This window comes from Saccopteryx bilineata, chromosome 3 (genome assembly GCF_036850765.1).
Source record: "Saccopteryx bilineata isolate mSacBil1 chromosome 3, mSacBil1_pri_phased_curated, whole genome shotgun sequence".
Lineage (NCBI taxonomy): Eukaryota > Metazoa > Chordata > Mammalia > Chiroptera > Emballonuridae > Saccopteryx > Saccopteryx bilineata.
The window spans coordinates 246,880,721-246,905,118 of record NC_089492.1 but is presented as its reverse complement, the minus strand read 5'-3'; the positions used below and the strand labels follow the sequence as shown (position 1 = coordinate 246,905,118).

The window sequence follows — 24,398 nt, the reverse complement described above, 5'->3', positions numbered from 1 at the left end:
TGATAGATTAGCTTCCCTTACCTCCCAGGACAGCACACTTCCCTATTCTCTTTCTGTGGGTCTGGCTGGTTCTAGTCTCTCTCTGCTTCATGTATGTGCTCCCTTCCTAGCCACCAAGTATTGGAGTTTCTCAAATCTCAGTGCTCCTTTCTCTTCTTATTGTTCTCCAGAAAATGACACCGCATTCATTTAGCAGCACAGCTAGAAACCAGGGACTCATCCTTAAAACCCTGTTCTCCCATCTTCACCCTGAAGACCAGGTGATTTAGACCTCTTAATTTTCTCTCAAATCCTTTTACTTCTGTCCATCTCCACAGAAATGCTATTATTTCTCCATGATTCTTTCAGAGAAGCCTTTTCAGAATATCTAAATATGTTAAGTTCCTTTAATTAGGTTAAACTCTTACACTGGGAAGAACTTACTGAATTAGAGACGTAGGGACTCACCTACAGTGGTTTAGACTAAAAAGGGGTTCTATGGGAGGTAAGCTCACAGGGTCTTCTAACCATAAATTCCTAACCAGGCAGGTCATGGTGGGTGGTCATGTCCTAGGCATATAACTTCTTTACTAAAAGGCTTATCCTTGCCTTAAGCAAGCCTTTGTCCATGGTATCTGTGCAACATACCATTGAAATGGTCCCTTTCAGACTCCTCTTTCTAATGTGTAGTGTAATCCAATGTTATCTTCCCTATTTTCCCTCCTTGAATTCAAATGCGTAAGAGAAACTGCAAACTGTTCTCCTTGGGAGCATTTAAGATCTTGCTCCCCAGCATATGTTGTCAGTTTGGTGCAAATAAACTATAAAATTCTCTACAGGTTTGATGTTTCTTATATCAACAAAGGCAATAGTAAACAAAAAGGTAAAGTTACACTTCTTTTTAAATTTTATTTATTATTATTATTATTTTTTTTTACAGAAACAGAGAGAGAGTCAGAGAGAGGGATAGACAGGGACAGACAGACAGGAGAGAGATGAGAAGCATCAATCAGTTTTTCGTTGCGCGTTGCGACACCTTAGTTGTTCATTGATTGCTTTCTCATATGTGCCTTGACCGTGGGCCTTCAGGAGAGTGAGTAACCCTTTGCTGGAGCCAGTGACCTTGGGTCCAAACTGGTGAGCTTTTGCTCAAATCAGATGAGCCCACGCTCAAACTGGTAACTCGGGGTCTCGAACCTGGGTCCTTCCGCATCCCAGTTCGACGCTCTATCCACTGCGCCACCGCCTGGTCAGGCTAAAGTTACACTTCTTAAGAAGACCATTCTATTGGTAATATGAATAATTTTGTTTTTAAATACTTTTAGGTTTTTGTCTTAAAATACCAAACAATAAATACATGTTCTTTTTAGAAAATATAAATCCTTATAACCAGTATTTTGAGCATTTTATCTGGTAGTTTGCTTGCTTCCATTTCATTTAGTGTTTTTCCTTGTGATTTTTCCTGTTCTTTCATTTGGCCATGTTTATTCTGGCTGACTCTCTGTATTTGTTCCTGTGTAAATACGTACATCTACTCTGCCTCCCAGTCTTGGTATGATGGCCTTATGCAGAAGGTGTTTTGTGGGGCTCAGTGGCTGTCTCCCTGACCCACCTGAGTTATGCTTTAGGAATGTCCCTAGTGTGGGTTATATGAACCTTCCTGTTAGAGCTGAGTCTTGATTGCTGTTGGCCTGTCTGTGGATGGGATTGACTCTGGCTGGATGAGTATGAGTGGGTGTGTGACCCCAACCACAGTGTACGAGCTGCTGTGCAGGGGCTGACCCCACGAGGCAGAAATAGTTCTAGCAGGCTCTGGTGCCTGCCGAGATCTCCCTTTTGGGTGTGCCACCTGTGGAGCTAATTCAGTTGTGCTCTGATATGGTCTGAATCCCGCCACCAAGTGTAGGTTCTGGGGCCTCTTGGGAGTACTCTAGTGCAGATCAATGTCAAGCAGCACTTGACTGCCTGTTTGGAGAATCAAAGCGATCCAGTTTGTGGCTGCCTCTGCAGGGCATGGTTATATGAGAAAGAGCTAAATTATGCATTAAAGTCAGTTTCCACTAGCACTTAAAAATCAACTAGACATTTTAATAAATATTTTCCCAGTAAAAGCTTTACATATTTTTTCTTTTCTTTTTTTTTTTTTTTTTTTTTTGACAGAGACAGAAAGTCAGAGAGAGGGGTAGATAGGGACAGACAGACAGGAAGGGAGAGAGATGAGAAGCATCAATTTTTTGTTGCGGCACTTTAGTTGTTCAATGATTGCTTTCTCATATGTGCCTTGACTGGGGTCTATAGTAGACTGAGTAACCCCTTGCTCAAGCCAGCGACCTTGGGCTCAAGGTCCTCTGTGTTTTGAACCTGGTCCTCCTGTCCCAGTCCAATGCTCTATCCACTGAGCCACTACCTGGTCAGGCCATATTTTGTTTTCTTAAAATTTTACAAATGTGATTATTAACCTCACTTACCACCTCCATGGCCCCTTATTATTGTCTCTCAAATAAAGACAATATTAACATATTATTTCTTCTCCTATCTGATTTTTTAAAATTTATTCATTTTAGAGAAGAGAGACAGAGAGAAGGTGGAGAGGAGCAGGAAGCATCAACTCCCATATGTGCCTTGACCAGGTAAGCCTAGGGATTTGAACCGGCAACCTCAGCGTTCCAGGTCGATGCTTTATCCACTGTGCCACCACAGGCCAGACTTCTCCTATCTGATTTAAATAACAGATGCACAAAGCAATAATTATAAAACTATGTTAATGGGCTTATAATATATGAAGATATGATTTGACAATGTATGTGTATATATGTTGATGCAAACGAACCAATTCCAAATCTGTGTCCTGGATTTCATTTTCAAGTTTCATGCTGTGACCTTTGACCAATCTCTCTGTCCTTAACAAGTGTTTCAAAGCTTTCTAGTTGATGATTATCTAGGTTACTTAAAATGTAGCCATAATGTGGCCCCTGGAGCTACTGCATTCTCTGTTCCTTTTTCATGGATCATTAATGCCTGAGTTATACCATAAAAAATGTACAGTTAACAGGAATCTGCAGGAGAGAATAATCTGCACAGAATTGCTGGGTCATCTGTTCTGCTCTGACACAATTTTCCTCTAAGTAAATTATTCTATAGATATAATAAATTCTATTACATTCTATGAAGGTGCCTGATTGATTTTTTGGGCTGAAGATCCCTTCTCATCATGGTGGCCATTACACTTCTGCCCCACCTTCCAACAGTATAATAACAATAGCACAAGGGTATTAAAATTGTACACTTGAAAATATCAACTGAATAGAAAAAACACGGGTAATGGATGATTAGAAAAACAAAAGATGTAAGACATATACAGAACCCAAATAGCTGAGTGGCTACACTGATAATATCAGGGGAAAAAACAGAGACGTGATAATTTGTTACTAGAGACAAGGATGAATTATTTTGATAAAGAGTTAATACATTAGGAAGACGTAATAATCATAAACACATGCATCTAACAACAGTGAACTAAAGGACAGGAAGCAAAAACTGATAGAACTGAAGAGAAATACACAACTCAACAAGAACAGTTAGAGACTTTAATTATCTCAACTTCAATAACAGAAGAAAAAAATCAACACGGAAATAGAAGAGTTAAACAACACTACAGATAAACTTTACCTAAAAGACATTTAGAGAACACTCCATCCAATAATAGAATATTCTCAAGTGCACATGGAACATTCTCCAGGATACAGCATATGTTAGGTCATAAAACAGGCATCAATAAATTTGCAAGTTTTAAAATCATACAGGGTACATTCTCTCACTAAATTGGAGTGAAATTAGAAATCAATAGAAGAAAATTTGGGGAATTCAAAAATATGTAAAAATTAAACAACATACTCCTATCTAACCAATGGGTAAAAAAAATATCAGAAGGGAAATTAGAAAATGTATTGTGATGAAAGAAAATTAAAATACAACATAACTTATGAAATACAGTGATTAGAGGAAAATATTTTTAAAAAGATCTCAAATCAATAATCTCACCATGCACCTCAGTAAACTAGAAAAAGAGAAAACTAAACCAAAAGCAAGCAAAATAGCCTGACCAGGCAGTGGCACAGTGGATAGAGCATCGAACTGGGATGCGGAGGACCCAGGTTCAAGACCCCGAGGTCACCAGCTTGAGTGCAGGCTCCTTTGGCTTGAGCAAAAAAGAAAAAAGCTCACCAGCTTGGACCCAAGGTCGCTGGCTCGAGCAATGGGTTACTCGGTCTGCTGAAGGCCGAGTGTGTGGAGAGGGTGGGCCCAGTGTGTGGAAGTCCCAGATTCAATTCCTGGCCAGGGCAGACAGGGCAAACATCTGCTTCTCCACCCTTCCCTCTCATCTCTCTCTTTCCCTTCCCTTCCCATAGCCAAGATTCCAATGGAGCAAAGTTGGCTTGGGCACTGAGGATGGCTCCATGGCCTCCGCCTCAGGTGCTAGAATGGCTCTGGTTGCAACAAAGCATCACCCCCTATTGGGCTTGCTGGGTGGATCCCGGTTGGTGCATGCAGGAGGAGTCTGTCTTTCTGCCTCCCACTTCTCACTTCATAAACAAACAAAAACTAGACAAAGACACTTCACATACATTAGATGGCTACTAACAAAAACACCGAAAGTAAGTGTTGACAAGAATGTAGGGAAACTGAAGGCTTTGTGCACTGCTGGAAGAATGTAAAATGATGCAGCCACAATGAAAAACAATATTTTAGTTCCTCAAAAATTAAACACAGATTTACCACATGATCCCGTAGTTCTACTTCTGGATATATAGCTAAAAAAACTGAAAGCAGGGACATTAACAAACATTTGTACACCCATGGTTACAGTAGCATTATTTATAATAAAAAGGTGGAAGCAACCCAAGTGTCCTTCAATGAATGAATGGATAAACAAAATGTGACATACATACAACAGATTATTCAGCCCTACAAGAGAGTTCTGATACGTGCTATATACTATGAATGAACCTTGAATATATTATGCTAAATGAAATAAGCCAGTCCCAAATGGACAAATATGTATTATATGACTCCACATATAAGAGATACCTCGAGCAGTCATAGAAATAGAGAGTAGAAAAGTGTTTGCCAATGGCTAGGACCAAGGGAGAATAGAGAGTTATTTTTTAATAAGTACATAGTTTCATTTCAGAAAGATGAAAAAGTTCTGGAGATGGATGGTAGTGATGGTTGTAGAACAATGTATTTGGGTTGGCAATAAAAGTATTTTCGGTTGTCACACATAGAGAGCATTGTAATTGTTTTGAAGGACTTCTGTCAGTGTCATGGTTTTTTCCTTTTGACATTGATATCAGTCACATTTAGAAGCAAGTTGTGCATAATTTTGTTTATAGCTGTTAGTTTAGAGTCAATTTTAACATGGAGTGCAGAAACGAACATTTTTAGCATATTTTACTTTTTTATTTCCATAAAGGAGAGAAAACTGCTGAGGCTCACAAAAAGATAAGTGAAGTTCATGGTGTTGATTGCATAACAGAATGCACATGTAAGAATTGGTTTAAAAAATTCTGTTTTTCGCCTGACCAGGCGGTGGCGCAGTGAATAGAGCATCAGACTGGGATGCAGAGGACCTGGGTTCGAAACCCCAAGGTTGCCAGCTTGAGTTCATCTGGTTTGAGCAAAAGCCCACCAGCTTGAACCCAAGGTCACTGGCTCCAGCAAGGGGTTACTCGGCCTGCTGAAGGCCCACGGACAAGGCACATATGAGAGAAAGCAATCAATGAACAACTAAGGTGTTGCAACACGCAATGAAAAACTAATGATTGATGCTTCTCATCTCTCTCCGTTCCTGTCTGTCTGTCCCTGTCTATCCCTCTCTCTGACTCACTCTCTGTCTCTGTAAAAAATAAATAAATTTTTTTAAAAATTCTGTTTTTCACTCAAAGATGACCAACGTTCTGGTCGACCTACTGAAGTTGATGACCAAATCAAAGCCATAATTGAAGAAAATCGTCATATAACTAACTGTTCGAGAGATTGCAGAGAGGTTAAATGTATCGCACACAACTATAGAAAATCACTTAAAATGTCTTGGACTCGCTAAGAAGCTCGATATTTGGGTTCTGCATAAATTGAAAGAGATTCACTTAATACAACAAATCAATATTTGCGATATGCATCTTAAGTGCAATGAAACCAACCCTTTTTTGAAAAGAATCATCACTGGTGATGAAAAATGGGTCATTTACAGTAACATCATTCGAAAGTGATCATGGTCCAAGCGTGATGAACCAGCACAGACCGCATCTAAAGCTGAATTGCATCAAAAAAAGGTCATGCTGTCAATTTGTTGGGACTACAAAGGTATTGTGTATTTTGAGCTATTTCCAAGAAACCAGAGGATCAATTCAGATGTTTACTGTCAACAAGTAATGAAACTGAATGAAGCAATCAAAGAAAAACTGCCATAATTTCGTTCCACCATGATAATGCAAAGCCTCACACATCTTTGGTAACTTGTGGGAAATTATTGGAACTTGGTTGGGAAGTCATGTCACATCCCCCATACAGCCCTAACCGGGCACCATCTGATTAGCATTTATTTCGAAGTTTGCAAAACTCTTTGAATGGTAAAACTTTCACAAACGATGACCTTAAATAGCACTTAGTTCAGTTTTTTGCTGTAAGGACTAAAATTTCTATGAGTGTGCAATCATGAAGCTGCAAGATGGCAAAAGTTCCTTGAACAAAATGGGAAATACATAATTGATTAAAGTTTATTCTTTGTGTAAAAAAATGAGTTTTATTTCACACTACAAAGCCGCAATTATTTTCTTGCCAACCCAATAACTGTACATGCCACAAAAATGTATACTTAAAAATGGTTAAAATGGTAAATTTTATGTTAAGTATCTTTTGCCACAACTTAAATGGACAAATATATCAGAAGAGAATGAACTACATCCCTATAAATATAGATACAAAAAATGTTAACACTAAACTAGCAAACCAAATCCAATAATATTGTTGTTATATAATGACATTTCAGTCAACAACGGTGGTATACTGTATAGCTTAGGTGTATAGTAGGCTTTACCAGCTAGATTTGTGTAAGTAAATATTATGATGTTCCCGCAATGATGAAACTGCAAATACTTCAGATGTTTCCATCATTAAGCAGCACATGACTGTATATGAAAATAATTATATACCATGACCCAATGTGATTTATATGAAGCACACAAGGTTGATTTATGACACAAAAATCAGTATCATATACTACAACAAAATGATAAAGGTAAAAAAGGAACACAATCATCTCAGTAGATACAGAAAGTTCATAAAATCCAGTATCTTTACATGATTAAAACCCTCAACAAGAAAATAAAAAATTTACTCAACCTAATGAAAGGCATCTACAAAAAACCTACAATTAACATCATACTTAATTGTGAAACACTGAATGCTTTCCTCTAAAATCAGAAATAAGACAAGGATGTCTGTTCTCACAGCTCCCAATCAACACTGAGTATCTAGCCAGGGCAATTAGGCAAAGGAGGAAATAAAAAGTACTCATTAGATTGAAAAGGATGAAGTAAAACTATTTCTCTTCACCGATGACATGATCTCATATACAAAAATTCTAAGAAATCTAGCAAAAAAAACAAACTATTAGAATAATGAGTTCAGCAAGGTTATAAATAAAAAAAACGTATCAATATATAAAATTCAATTGTATTTCTATACACTAACAATAAACAATCCTAAAATAAAACTAAGAACATTCTATTTATAATAGCATCAAAAAAATAAAATAACAAGAAATACAAGACTTGTACATTGAAGACTATGAAATATTATGGAAAAAAATTAAAGACGACCTTAATAAATGGAGAGATATCCCATGTTCATGAGTTGGGCCTGTGTTCTAGACTCTCTTGGAAGACTCTCGAGGTGATCTGGTCAGACTTGAGGAAAAACAGCTGTTTGACTCTAAAGTGGGAGCCATTTATGCCTTGCCTGCTTGACCAGTGCTACTGTTCCTGTGGAGAGCCCTCCTTTGATACAACCAAATCATGGTCTGTTTGGGCCTGATAAAATTTTACTGGCCTCACACTGACAACTCCTTGTGACCCTGTCCTACCACAAAGGTCCAGGGGTACCTGGTGGGTGACAGTTGGCGTTGGTGTAGAATGAGACTTTTGCTGAGCGGTCTAGATCCAACACTTGTGCTGAGTTTAGATCTGTATCAACCTGGTGAACACCACTCACCCCTACCTGGTGACTCACTGAGAACCTACCTCACATACCATCAGAGGCTCTTTCAGTGATGAGCCTCACAGGCATCTAGCAGGCAAAGGCAGATCTTGCCTCTCGCAGTGCCTTGGGTCTTTTTCTGACCTGGCTCTGGGCTTGGTGCAGGTGGAAATTGGCTATGATGCACAGCTTGGCTCTTTCCTGATATAACCATGCCCTGCAGAGGCAGCCACAAACTGGATCGCTTTGATTCTCCAAACAGGCAGTCAAGTGCTGCTTGACATTGATCTGCACTAGAGTACTCCCAAGAGGCCCCAGAACCTACACTTGGTGGCGGGATTCAGACCATATCAGAGCACAACTGAATTAGCTCCACAGGTGGCACACCCAAAAGGGAGATCTCGGCAGGCACCAGAGCCTGCTAGAACTATTTCTGCCTCGTGGGGTCAGCCCCTGCACAGCAGCTCGTACACTGTGGTTGGGGTCACACACCCACTCATACTCATCCAGCCAGAGTCAATCCCATCCACAGACAGGCCAACAGCAATCAAGACTCAGCTCTAACAGGAAGGTTCATATAACCCACACTAGGGACATTCCTAAAGCATAACTCAGGTGGGTCAGGGAGACAGCCACTGAGCCCTACAAAACACCTTCTGCATAAGGCCATCATACCAAGACTGGGAGGCAGAGTAGATGTACGTATTTACACAGGAACAAATACAGAGAGTCAGCCAGAATAAACATGGCCAAATGAAAGAACAGGAAAAATCACAAGGAAAAACACTAAATGAAATGGAAGCAAGCAAATTACCAGATACAATGCTCAAAATACTGGTTATAAGGATTCTCAAGGAACTTAGGGGAAGAATAGATGAACTTAGTGAGAACTCAAACAAAGAAATAAACATAAAAAAAGACATAGAAACCACAAAAAAAGAATCGGTCAGAAATAAAGATTACATTATCTGAGGAATACACTAGAAGGAATCAACAGCAGGCTAGATGAAGCAGAGAACTGAAATCTGCCATATGGAATTAGAAAAAGCAGCAATAAATAGATAGATAAATAATTTAAGAAAATGAGAATTGTTTAAGGGACCTTTGGGACAACATGACATGTAGAAACATCCCCATGATAGGGGTATCTGAAGGAAAAAAACGGGATTGAGAACCTATTTGATGAAATAATGACTGAAAACTTCCCTACCTGGTAAAGGAAAAAGACATAAGTCTAAGAGGTGCAGAATCCCAAACAAGATGAACCCAAAGAGGCCATGCAAAGACACATCATAATTAAAAAGGCAACAGTTAAAGACAAGGAAAGAATCTTAAAAGCAGCAAGAAAAAGACAGCTATCTAAAACAGAGCTCCCAAAGAATGTCAACTGATTTCTTAACAGAAACATTTCAGGCCAGAGGAGATTGGCCCAAATATTCAAAGTGATGAAAAGCAAAGACCTACAACCAAGACTATTCTACCCAAGAAGGTTATCATTTAAATCGAAGAAGAAATAAAGTTTCCCAGACAATAAAAAGCTAAAGAAGTTCACAGCCACCAAACCAGTATTATAAGAAATGTTAAAGGGCTATAGTAATCAAAACAATATGGCACTGGCATAAAAACAAGACATATAGATCTATGGAAAAGAATAAAGAGCCCAGAAATAAACCAATGTCTGTATGGTCAAAAAATATTTGACAAAGGAGGCAAGAACATACAATGGGGTAAAGACAGTATATTCAATAAATGGTGCTGGGAAAACTGGACAGATAGGTGCAAAAAATGAAACTAAACCACATTCTTATATCATATACAAGAATAAATTCAAATGGATTAAAGACAAATGTAAGACTCAAAACCATAAAACTCCTAGGAAAAAACAAAAGCAGTAAAATTTGACATTCCCCTTAGCAAGATTTTTTTCTGATATATCTCCTAAGTCAAAACAAACAAACAAACAAATACACAAATGGAACTACATCAAACTAAAAAGTTTTTGCACAGCAAAGGAAACCATTGACAAAAAGAAAAGACAACCCATTGAATCAGAGAACATATTTGCCAACCATCAGCCTGATAAAGGGTTAATAGACAAAATTTATAAAGAACTTAGAAAATTCAACACTAAAAAGCCAATCTAAAATAGGTCGAGACCAATAGATACCTCTCAAAAGAGGACAGACACTGGCCAATAGACATATGAAAACATACTAAAAAAAAAAAGTTGCTCAGTGTTACCAATTATCAGAGAAATGCCAATTAAACCACAAGGATATATCACTTCACACCTGTCAGAATGGCTATCAATAAATTCACAAACAAGTGCTGGCGAGGATGTAGAGAAAAGGGATTCCTTAAGAGTGTTGGTTGGAATGCAGATTGTTGCAGTCACTATGGTAAACAGCATGGAGGGTCCTCAAAAAATTTAAAAATAGAAATGCCTATGACCCAGCAATTCTACTTTCGGGTTATAGAAACCCAAAACACTAATTTGAAAGAACATATATATCCCTATGTTCATTGCAGCATTATTCACAAAAGCCAAGATATGGAAGCAACCCACATGCCCATCAATAGATGACTAGATAAAAAGCTATGGTACATACACAGAGTGGGGCAAAAGTAGATTTACAGCTGTTAATACGGAAAATAATATAATTATAATAATATAATAATAAACTTTTGTGTACTCACAACTGTAAACCTACTTTTGTCCCATTCTGAACATAACGAAACATTACTCAGCTATAGAAAAGAACGAAATCTTATCACTTGCAAAAGCATGGATGACCTAAAGGGTATTATGCTAAGTGAAATAAGTCAGTCAGAGAAAGGGAAGCACCTGATGATTTCATTTATGTGGAATCTAATGAACAAAATAAATGAGCAAAGCTGAAACAGACTCATAGACAGAAAACAGACTGATGGTTCCAGTGTAGAGGGCATTGGGGGACTGTGTGAAAAAGGTTAAGGGATTAAGAAGTACAAATTGGTAGTTACAAAATAGTCATGGGGATGTAAAGCAGTGGTCCCCAATCCCTGGGCTGCAGACCGGTACGGGTCCGTGGGCCATTTGGTACTGGTCTGCAAAGAAAGAATAAATAACTTACATTATTTCCATTTTATTTATATTTAAGTCTGAATGATGTTTTATTTTTAAAAAATGACCAGATTCCCTCTGTTACATCCGTCTAAGACTCACTCTTGATGCTTGTCTTGGTCACGTGATACATTTATCTGTTCCACCCTAAAGGCCAGTCTGTGAAAATATTTTCTGACATTAAACCAGTCTGTGGACCAAAAATGGTTGGGGACCACTGATGTAAAGTACAGCATAGGGAATGTAGTCGATATTATAATAACTATGTGTGGTGTCAGGTAGATAGATACTGGAAATATTGGGGGAAACACTTTGTAAAGTATATGATTACGTAACTACTGTGCTGTACACCTGAAATTAATACAAAATAATACTGAGTGTAAACTATTATTGAAAAATAAAATTTAATGTTCTTTTAAAAAATAAAAAGAAATTCAAGGAATCCTGAATAGCCAAAATAATCTTTAAAAAGAACAAAGTTTAGGAATTCACACTTTTCACTTTTTAAACTTACTAAAAAGCTACAATAATCAAGATTTTGGGGTACTGGCATAAAGATAAACATAAAGGTCAATGGCACTGAATTGAGATTCCATAAATAAATCCTTATATCTGTGGTCAATTAATTTTAAATAAGGGTTAACAATACAATTTTATTAATCTCTGATAAAGGCATAAAAGCAATTCAATGGAGGAAGGTTAGCCTTTTTAACAAATGGTGCTGAGATAACTGAACCTATAGAAGCAAAAGAATGAAACTAGATCTGTACCTCATACCATGTACAAAATTTAACTCAAAATGTAACACAGAAATAAATCCACATGATCTTGGGATAGCTATTTCTTAAGACATCAAAAATAAAACAAAAATAAGTGAACTCTGAATTTTAAATTTCATCAAAATTAAAAAGTTTACACATCAAAGAACTTCATTAAGAAATTGAAAAGACAATCACCAAACGAGAGAAAACATTTGCAAATTTTATATCTGATAAACTTTTATCTGGAATATACAAGAACTCTTACAACTCAACAACAAAAATCAAATAACCCAATAAAAAATGGACAAAGGATTTGAATGGACATTGCTCCAAAGAGACACAAGTAGCCAATTAGCACATGAAGAGATGCTCAGCATCACCTGTCATCAGGAGAATGCAAATCAAAACCACAAGATACCAACTTCATACATACAAGAATGGCTAAAATAAAAAAGTCAAAAACAAATGTTGGTGAGAATGTGGAGAAACTGGAACCTTCCTACACTACTGATTGGATTATAAAATGGCTTCTTTGCAAGTCAGTTTGGAAAGTCCTCAAAAGTTAATCATAGGTACCTTACAACAGAGCAATTCTATTTGTAGATATACCTATGAGATATGCCCAAGAGAAATGAAATATATGTCTACACAAAAAACTTGTACCCTAGTTCTCATAGCAGCATTGTAAATCAGAAAGTGGTAAAATTCAAATGTCCATCCATCAAAGGTGATGAATAAATAAATAAAATGTAGTATATCCAGACAATGGAATATTTTTTAACCTTAAAAATGAACAAAGTACTGACATGCTATAATATGAATAAACTTTAAAAAACATTATACTAAGTAAAAGAAGCCACACATAAAAGGCCACACATAGCATGATTCCATTCATATAAAGTGTCTAGAATAGATAGGCATATATCCAGTGACAGGAAAGTAGATTAGTGGTTACCAGAGGATGGGAAGGAGAAAAGGACAGTCACTGTTAATGATTACAAGGTTTCTTTTTGGGGTGACGAAATATTCTAAAATTAAAGAGTGGTGAGTCTGCACAACTCTGTGAATGCATACTTTGAAAGGCTGAATTCTGGTATGTGAGTTAGAGCTCAGTAAAGCTATTATACCATTTTAAAACGTGGATTAACAAAGATGAGTTATTAGTCACTACACATAAATGAATAAACATTATATATAAGAATTTCAGATGAAATCAGGTACATTCAGAGTGGTATGGCCATTCGACATATCTAAGGATTTCAAAACAGAGTTGTACCTAATAATCTATAATAAAAATGATATATATACCCATTAGAGAGTTTTAAAGAAGCAATTTAAAAAGTTATATATTTAAGACCTAAAAAGTGCAAAGTCTCATGCTGTTAACATTCTTCATCTTGAAAAATGAGGAAACATACATAGTATATACCAGGGTTAACAAATAATTACATTTTGAGGAAAAGAGACAGGGATGATACGAGAGGAAGAATTAGTGACATGAACCCATATTTAGGTTGGCTTAATATTCTGAGTCATCACTGTGAGTAGAGCCTGTCCTTGGCAAAAAATTAAAAATTGAGCAAGAGAACACATGCAAAGCAGCTCAGAATTGTTCTATTACAAAATAGCTCCCAAGAGACATAAGGTATTGCCAGGCTTTTAATATGAACTCTGGAATGTAATATATTATTTTCTTATTAGATGCCAAATTCAAATGATACCCAAGTAACTATTAGTGATTTCTGATTTTAAATTGATTAGAAATACATTTATCAAAAGCTCGCTATATTCCAGACAAGGTACTTAACACTGGGGACAAAGATAAGGACATGATTTTTGTCTTGAACATAGAGAAGGGGGAACCCGAGCCAGACTGCCGCTGTGCCAGCACGGGCAATGGGACTGAGTGTGTACTCAACTGAAGTTCGAGGGAAACAATATTCAAGGCAGAAGGTTACAGAGCATATTATTTCAAACCCAGTATTACATACTTTATTTTTCAACTATATTAAGTAATAAAACCTTAATGTTTTCAGCCTTTTTTTGACTACTTGAGGCAATGTATTTTTTACTATTATATGCCATCAATTTCATTTAAAAATTTAACATACTTAATTTTTAAAAAATGTTTTATAATATTAATGTAAATTCAGCATTTGTTAGAGACCACAGTTATCTTTATGCCCCCCCCCCCCCCCCCCGTTACCACCACACTCTTGTCCATCCATGTCTCTTGGTCTCATTTTTATGTTCCACCAATGTATGGAATCATGCAGTTCTTGTTTTTTTTTTTTGATTTACTTATTTCACTCCGTATAATATTATTAAGATCCCACCATTTTGTTGTAAATGATCTGATATCATTCTCATAAACAATTCTTGAATGTTACTTTTAGCCTGAAAAATTTCAAGTAACACTAAATTTCGTCATCCAAAAAAAAAGAAATGAGCTAATGCATTAAATTATGATTCCTGAATTAACCAGTTTAGAATTCAAATCCAAACAATTAACATTGTTGGATACATAATTTATGCTATTTCTTAAATATGTAATCTTATGCTCATAGATATAAATGGAAGCATAAACAAGGCCTCTGTAATTCCCATAATACTTGCTAGTATCAGAAATATACAGTACTAGGAATTCAAAAAGCTGTGATTATATCTTTAACATCTTAATTTATTTGGCAAACTATTAAGAATAAGGCTTACTATTTACATACTTAAAAGAGTAAGTTTGGACTTTTAATTGTTGGAAATGAAGTTTTTCATGGAATTGATAAATGCTGTCATGGTAAAAAGTATGAACTTACCCAGAAAGTTTAGCACAAATCTTTAGATTTAACATAGATTATTTTGGCAAAAATATTATTTTGTATAGTACCTTTTATATTTATTATTAGGCAGGTTCATATATATTACTACCCATATTGGAAAATTGTCTGATTGAAAAGTACAGATAAACCACTGTAAATACAGACAACATTTTAACTGCAAGTTGAGTATACAAAACAATGGAATTTAGTTAATCCTTACAAATGAGCTTTAAAATATCTTCACATGAGCTTTTAGGTTAGTAATAAAGTTTAATTTTTATTTAGAAAACTACTTTCACTGAGTTTCAAAAAAGAAAACAAATCCTTTGCTCTTGAACTCAACAAAGATACATTATTAAAAAGTAAGCTTTCTTTGTTCAAAGAATCAAAATCTACTGGAGTGGGTACCACGTGTTAGGTGAGAAATAAGTACCTGTCTTCCCACTAACTCAACACACACAGATAAAGAAAATTATTCAGCTTAACGGGTCAGAGGCTGCCAATGTTGCTTAAAGATTATTTTAATACTAAATTCAATTGTTGAATTATTTTATTAGCCAACAATGTATTTAAAAGAGCTTCTAAATTTCTGATTAATGTATAGAAAAATAAAGGTGTTAAACTGATTTCTCCATGATGATTTTAAATGAGTTTTCTATTACTTAAAATAAAAAAATAGCACCCATATATACCAAATGCTTAAGGAAAAAACATGAAAAAATAAACATTTAATTCTAAATCATTAATTTATAATTTTTATTGTTAAAATTGTCAATCTTATTTATTAAATATTTCTCAAAGCATTCAGAGATAGTTTTATGCAGATCTGATACTGCTTCTGTTATTTCAGATTACAGAAAATGCTTCCTAAAATACTGCTTCCTAGAAAAAGACGACATGGACAAATGCAAGCAGTCCTCAAATTACTAATACACTGTGTCTCAAGTCTGCAAACTGTTTTCTCGGAATTCATATTCATTCCACATTACAAGGAGTAAATAATTTAACTTTTCTATGAAGTATGACATTTCTGTGGGCCCTTTATTTCATAATTCTTGGTGGCTAGTCATGTATTTTTAATCTACAGAAACAAGATTTTCATGAGAAGTTGTCTTATAATTCAAAGGTGATATCTTATATATAAATTTTATTTTTTCATTCATATTTAATGTTAGTTATAGATCACTAATGCCAGGAACAAAACAGTATGGCACGGTCCCCAAAACCACCAGAATGGAGGTAAAATGTTTTTATAAAAACAAACCAAAAAATGTTATATAATATTCCCTAAAGCAAGATATGAGAGATCAGGGAGGACTGATTACCAATTAAAACTTCATTTTGTCCAAAGCATTACTATTTCTTTTTTTCATTTTTTAAGTGAGAGAGACACAGACAGGAAGGGAGAGAGATGAGAAGCATCAACTTGTAGTTGTGGCACTTTAGTTGCTCACTCATTGCTTCTCATATGTGCCTTGAGGGGATGGTCCAGCTGAGTCAGTGACCCATTGTTCAAGCCAGTGACCATGGAATCATGTAGATGATCCCATGCTCAAACTAGTGAGCCTGCACTCAAGCTGGTGACCTCAGGGTTTCAAACCTGGGATCTGAACATCTGGTCAGACTAAAGCATTAATATTTCTTAAGCCATTGATAGTCCTAAAATTCTAACTAAGCAGTTATATAGCATAACCAATTATCCTTTATTCTTCATTTTGTTGTAATTTTTTGACTATATATTTCTACATGACAGATCTAAATAAATGTTGATTCTGTCACCACCAGTTGCTAGCTGTGACCTTGAATAAGCACTTCTTAACCTCTCCCTGTGCCTTAGTTTTCTTAACAAAAAATACAGAATAGTATTAACTTTGTAGGATTACGACACAGATGCATGCAGAGGGCCAACTACAATAAATGGGCATGTCATAAAACAGTGGCCCAGACCTCTCTTCAAGCTTCAGATGAGTGTTTCTATTTCCCTGCCAGACTCTTCAACCTCAGTGCCCCAAAGGCATTTGATTTACCATAGCCACAAGGAACTCAGTGTTCTTGAGCTTCAACTTTGTATCTTCTCTAATATTCCTAATCTCTGAAATTTTGTTTCATCTTCCCAACCAGTTGGTCACCATACCACAGTATTCTACCTCAAAAAAATTTCCACAAAAGTCTCCCCTAGTCAACCACTGCTTTAGTTGAGATTCTAGCTGTGTGCTTAGATTGCTTGTTGCTACAATCTTATAACTGCTGTCCCTGCCCCCATTCTATCCGGCTTCTGTGCCCCTTTCAAAAGGCCACCAGACTAATCTTTTGAAACGCAAAACCAAACCGAAAAAAGAAATCTGACAGTCACATCACTCACTTGCTCAAGAACCTCTATTAGCTTCCAGCTGCTTCCAGGTGCCTAGAAAATAAAAGCACATTTCCTCCATTGGCATGCAAGACTCTTTGCCATCTGACCAGACCTGCAAACAACCTCACCAGACTTCTCAGGCTCCTGAGCACACAAGGCCCTGCCAAAAAACCATGTGTAGCTAGCTCTATGCTGTCTTCTCTGCCCAGAATGCTTAGAATGCCCTTCCTCAACCTAATAAAGTACTACTTGGTTCTTTGCTATAGACTGAATGCGTTACCCAAAGTCTGTATGTTGAAACCTAATCCCCAATGTGATGTTATCTGGAGAGGGGGACTTTGGGATGTAATTAAGTCAGGAGAGCTCTGCTCTCATAAAAGAGATCACAGAGAGCTCACCTGCCCCTACCACATGAGGATGTAGTGAGAAGATGGCCATCTATGCACTATTAAGGGAGTCCTCACTAAACGCTAAATCTTCCAGAGCCTCAACTCTGGATTTCCTAGGCTGCAGAACTGTGAGAAATAAATTTCTGTTGTTTATAAGCCACCCAGTCTATGGTATTTTGTTACAGCACTCCAAACTGACTAAGGCATTCTTCAAAACCAGTTCAAATATCATTTCAACAAAATTTTCACAATTCCTCCTTGCAAAGTAAGGTTTTTACTGAATTGTCATTCAGTATTTTCCATTGGCTGTGACTATGTTAATGAATAAGGTAAACACATTTTGCCGCTGAAGCTTAAATACTGTCTGTCACAGAAGACAAATAAGAGTTTACAATTTCTTGTAAGAAGCATGTTAGAGTGCTATGAAATCATTTAAGAAGGGAAACCCATGGAATATTCAACCTTAAAAAGGAAGGAAATCTTGTTACATTCTACAAAATGGATGAACCCTGAGTATATTATGGTAAGTGAAATAAGCCAGTCACAAAATGACAAGTACTGTATGATTCCCCTTATATAAGGTATTTAAAGTAGTCGAATTCACAGAAACAGTAACTAGTGGTTAGCAGCCGGGAAAAGGGAGTTGTTTAATGGGTACAGTTTCAGTTTTGCAAGATGAAAAAGTTCTGGAGATCTGTTTCACAACAGTGTAAATATGCTTAACGGTACTGTTCTGTGCAATCAAAAATGGTTGACAGTAAATTTTATGTTATGTGCTTTTTAAAACAATTAAAAAAAAAGAATAATGGGACCCAGCATAATAATGGTTAAAGGTAGCCTATGAATGAAATATTTAAACTAAGACGACCTAAGTAAGCATCTAACTTCTTTGCCATAATTTAACATACATGGTTAATCCTCAATCCTCATTTTAACTAGCCAATCAGCAACATCTAAAACAGCTGACCACTCCCTCCCTTCTGCTTGAAACACTTCCTTAACTTGGCTTCCTGGACAGAGCCCTTGCCTGGTTCCTCTCACCTTTACTAGTCACTCCTCAATCTCCTTTGCTGGTCATTCCAGTCTCTAAGACACTGGAGAACCTTTGAACCCAGTTTTCAGATGTCGTGTGTGTGTGTGTGTGTGTGTGTGTGTGTGTGTGTGTGTGTGTGTGTATGCAGTGCCTGCACACGCACTCCCTCCCTTATGGTCTCATTGATTCATATCTAATGCAGTGTTTCTCAACCTTGTTTTCACATCACTTGTTCAAGGAGCCTTTTAAACATTTTTTTTCTCAATCATCCCAACTTCGTTAGTTACTAAAGAAGACTATTCTGGATAGGGTTGAATTTTGGAGCAAACCACTGAAATAGCTAAGATTTCTTTTTCACCCCCGAAGAACCAATGCCCCCTTTGGAGTGCATTGGCCCTGTTAAAAATGCAGAGTCTGGCCCTGGCCGGTTGGCTCAGTGGTAGAGCGTCGGCCTGGCGTGCAGAAGTCCCGGGTTCGATTCCCGGCCAGGGCACACAGGAGAAGCGCCCATATGCTTCTCCACCCCACCCCCTCTCCTTCCTCTCTGTCTCTCTCTTCCCCTCCCGCAGCCAAGGCCCCATTGGAGCAAAGTTGGCTCGGGAGCTGGGGATGGCTGTGTGGCCTCTGCCTCAGGCGCTAGAATGGCTCTGGTTGCAACAGAGCAATGCCCCAGAGGGGCAGAGCAACACCCTCTGGTAGGCATGCCGGGTGGATCCCGGTCGGGCACATGCGGGAGTCTGTCTGACTGCCTCCCCATTTCCAACTTCAGAAAAATACAAAAAAAATAAAATGCAGAGTCTAACGGTTTTAAATACCATCTCTAAGCTGAAGGCCCTCACATATTAGCTCTTACCTTTTCCTTAGACTCCGCACATCTATCCAACTCCTTCTTTGACATCTCCACTAGGATATTTAATAGGCATCTTAAATTAGCATGTCCAAACAAATTCCAGACTTTCAAACCAGGTATGTCACCTCCCTGCTCAGAAACCTCAAAGATTGCCATACTCATCAGGACAAAAATGCATCATTACAGTTGCCTGCAAGATCCTAGTGAGGAGCTGCCCTCTCCTTCACCTCTGACCTCATTACCCACTCTTCCATTCCTTCACTAAGCTCCAGCCATAATGGCCTTCCTGCTGCTCCTCAAACATGCCAGCCATGCTCTTACCTAGGGCATCTGCCTTAGGTGTGTTGCTTCCAGTCAGCACAGGAGTTAACAATACATACAGCCCACAGTTTCAGAGTTTTACTAGAACACAGACCTGCGTACTGGGTTAAGTAGCCTATGGCTACTTTTGCATTACAATAGTGGAGTGGAATAGCTGCAACAGACTATCAGGCCTGCAAAGCCTGAAATATTTACTATCTGGCCTCTTGCAAAAAAGTTTCCCGACCTGTAACCTAGAGTGCTTTTCCCTCAGATAACCCTGAACTTTGCTTTCTTACCTGCTTCAGATTTCTGTTGAACTACAACCTTTCCAGTGAGGCCTTAAAAAACAGGCCTGTGATACCCACCCCCTAGTCCTGCATGCCCTCCTGCATTCTCTGCTTTATTTTTTTCTTTAGCACTCATCATTTGACATTCTACATTATATTTATTTACCTTGGTTGTTGAACTGTCTCCCCAACCTGGAATATAAACTCCACCAGGGCAGAATTTTTGTTTCTTGGTTGTTAGAACTGTCTCCCCAACCTGGAATATAAACTCTACCAGGGCAGAATTTTTGTTTCTTGCCAACAGTTCCTGATACAGAGTGGTTGCTCAATAAATACTTGATGAATAAATAAATGTTAAACATCTAATAAATACTTATGAAAGTGAAGGGGAAGGGATTCCAGGTGTGAGGGTCTGCTACTAAAGAGAGAGTGTGACATATTTAAAACATTTTTTTTTTATCTTTGTAACACTGAATACTGAATTGTATTAAACTTTATCTACTTACAGGTTTGGTGCCCCAAATAGATTGTATTACTCAATGAGAGAAGCTGTATCTAATTCTCCCATCTACTTCTAATGTCTTAACTTTTATTTGATACCTAAATACCTTCTAACATCTCCAGAAATATCCCAGAGCCTCTGCCTAAATATGTCTAGTGATCAGGTGCTTACGACATTGAGATTGCCTGTTCTTTTTGCATATAAAAGTTCAACTGAAATCTCCCTCCATGTAATTTTGATTAATACCTACCTGGCCACAGTCACATGAGATATATTATTTTCTGTGAACCTTCATTTCCTCACTTGTTGAAAGGAGATTGCCAATTGCTTAGCTTATAACTACGAAGAGTTTTTGTGAGTAGTACTAAAGGAGATAATGTATGTGAAAAAGCTCTGTAAATTCAAACATCATATAAATGAAAGTAAAGTGCTAGTATAGGTACCTAAATTGCTTTTTGAAAGTTATTCTTCACAAATTTTTACCTATAGGAATAAAACTCCATTAAAAGCACTTTTGTATTTCTCTTTTAGAAAGCTACTCCATGTTCTGTCTAGCAATATGTTCTAATTCAGCTTAATCCTTATAGCTCTAAAGTAATTTCATTAGGCATAACAAAAAGGTTCAAAGTGAAGAAATACAAGAAAAAAGTGATGAAAATTAAAAGGAAAGCAAGACATTGTGTATGTATGGTCATGCGTGTGTGTGTGTGTGTGTGTGTGTGTGTAAAGAACACAGAACTACATCAGAAAACATGGCTTTAAGTCCCACCATTAGTTGTGTGATTTTAGACCAAGGTTTCTTAACCTTGGCACTATTGACATTTTAAGCTGGTCCACTCTTTGTTGGGGGGAGGGCATCCTGTGCATTGCAGGATATTCAGCAGCATCTCTGGCCTCCACTCATTAGTGCCAACAGGGCCCTTCTGGTTGCAACAATTGAAAAGGTCTGCAGACACCGCCAATCGTCTCCTGGGAGCAAAATTACCCAGGTTGAGAACCACTGTCTTAGATAAGACTTAATATCTCCATGCTTCAGTCTCATTTATAAATGAAAAAGTTTACCTTTAGATCCAAGATTCCTTCTGGATCTAAAAATGCTAAAATTCAATAAAAGATCTGAATAAAGATGATTGAAAGGGCAGTGTTAAGAAGCAGCAAGTTATGTCATGAAAGAAAACATTTTTTGTGCAATTTTCTTTACTGCATTAATGATAAAACTTCCTTGTATAGTTTAAATTATTCAATTATATAATCTTTTTAAAAATACAATAAAAGAACTGGGTTGTTTTAAAAAATGTATCAAAAGACTAAAAAGATGTAAAGGTTATTGCAGAATCTACCTTAAAGGGGAATGATAATAAAATGCAGTGCATAATCTTTGATTCAATCTTGGGTTAATTTTTAAAATGTCTATAGAGGTTATTTTTAGTAGAAGTAGGAGACTGAATAGGGATGAAATAATAGACAATATTAACATATCACTGTTAAATTATTTTGATAAAATAACAGTATTATTGGTCTATAAGAGAATGTCTTTGTCCTTAGAGGATTCACACTGAAGTATTTAGGAGTCAAATGCCATGATGTTTGCAACTTATTTTTAAAGGGTTAAAAAAAAAGTGTACGTGTGCGTACGTGTGTGTGTGTGTGTGTATTTGTATGTCTTCAGAGACAGAGAAGAGATAAAGCAAATAATGCGACAAAATGTTTGCAAATGTTGAATCAAGGTGAAGAGTATGCAAGTGTTCTTTTAATATTCTTCAACTTTTACATAGATTGGTAACTGTTCAAGGTAAAGACCTGGGAAAAACACATCTAGTATACAAATCAAATTACATCCACTTTGGATTTTCAGTCGACCATAGCGCACACACACACACCTTTTCTAGCATTTTATTAAAGACTTTGCCCAATACTCCCACTCTTGTCAGAATCTCCTGGATGGTTGGAGGACCTGTTGAGGACAAACTATTCTGAACAAACAACCCAAGTGATTCTGATCTGGTGCTTGCCTTCCCTACAGACTCTTCAGAATCACTGCAACAGGCTATGATCTCCTAAGGCAGGGACTGTGTAGCAATCAGAAGCCAGACCACAGCCAGAGGCATTCAATAAATATTTGTTCAGTGTTAAACAAATTGTTCTCACACTACTGTTTCTTTCCTCCCCCTACTTCCCCTCTATACACTTTTTTTTAACAATGGGTGAGAAAGGAGGGGTAAAATAATGAACAATGTCTCAATAGCTTTACTTCAAAATAAACTCAGATTAAGAGTAACATCATTAACCATTATTAGAGCAAAAATGAAATAAACAAATAGGACAACCCAAAGCAAAATAGAACTCTAAAAATCAGTTTCCTTTTTTTAAGTAAACTGTAGCACGTTTTCTCCAGAAATGACAATCTCTGCAAATAATCTCCTTACTAAGGAATAGCTCAACTATGCCATGTACAAAGCTATAATAAAAACAGACTAGAGGCCCTGGCCAGTGGCTCAGGGGATAGAGCATCAGCCAAACTTATGGATGTCCTGGGTTCAATTCCCAATCAGGACACACAGAAGAACTGACCATCTGCTTCTCCTCTCCTCCCTCTCCCACTCCTTTTCCTTTTCCCATTCCGCAGCTAGTAGCTCAGTTTGTTTCAGCATGGCTCCGGGCACTGAGGATAGCGCCATTGCAGCACAACTGCCTCAGGCGCTAAAAATAGCTTGTACTCAAGCATTGGCCCCAGATGGGTTTGCCAGGTAGTTCTTGGTAGGGGTGCATGTGGGAGTCTGCATCACTATTTCCCCTACTCTCACCTTAAACAAAACAAAACAAAATAAAAACAAAAATCAGACTGGCAAACAGTCCTATCAAAGGCTAAAAAAAAGTTTGTTTTAGCATCTATTATGTTTTTCCTGTACACAATATTTTTCTATGTGAGCTACAGGAAAAAACTTACAAAACAAATAGAGTGTTACCAAACACGAAAGTTCAGATTTATTATGTTATCATGGTGCCCATTTTAAACACATTGGCTGGGGGCAACTAATATCTGCCACATCTCTGAGCCTCAGATACCTCATTAATGATTTTAGGTGGTGCCTCATGAAAGATGCCATCACTAACTCTCTTTTCTATTTTAGATTCAGCTTATTTTTCTCTTTTGAAATATACACCTGTTCCCTTCACTGCAGTTATTTTTATTTTAATAATCACTTGTTTACTTCCTCCTATTTCCACCCATGGCTACAACTATCAACATCTTATTTTTCTCTATCTCCATATCTAGCACTAAGGGTAAATAAATATTTGTTGAATGACAAAATCAAACATAAACTAGGGGACTGACCTAGAAACTTCCGTATGTTTATTTTATTTAGATTAGTTTTAGTTTTAGTTTTGTTGTTACACTTCTTATTTTGAGATTATTATAATTAAGATCCAGTAGCAAGAAATAATATAGAGAGATACTGTGTATTCCTTATCCAGGTTCCCCAAATGGTAACATTATACAAAACTGTAGGCCCTGGCTGGTTAGCTCAGTGGTAGGGCATCGGCCCGGCGTGTGAAAATCCCGGGTTCAACTCCCGGTCAGGGCACACAGGAGAAGCGCCCATCTGCTTCTCCACCCTTCCTCCTCTCCTTCCTCTCTGTCTCTCTCTCTCTTCCCTTCCCACAGCCAAGGCTCCATTGGAGCCCTGGCGCTGAGGATGGCTCCATGACCTCTGCCTGACCTCAACAAAGCAACACCCCAGATGGGAATAGCATCGTCCCCTGG

The 24,398-nt window shown here is 37.3% G+C and overlaps 1 protein-coding gene across 3 annotated transcripts in view; it reads right to left on the bottom strand.

The window, feature by feature from the left end:
• USP24 (ubiquitin specific peptidase 24) overlaps window positions 1–24,398 on the bottom strand; it is a 150,625-nt gene that overhangs the window by 112,557 nt on the left and 13,670 nt on the right. Inside the window, exon 2 of one of the 3 annotated variants that reach the window (XM_066269088.1) lies at window positions 17,278–17,319. The exons of the other annotated variants lie outside the window; for them this stretch is intronic. Within the exon in view, the coding sequence (XP_066125185.1) occupies window positions 17,278–17,319 (42 nt within the window). The remainder of the gene's footprint in view (window positions 1–17,277; window positions 17,320–24,398) is intronic. 3 annotated transcript variants of the gene reach the window in all.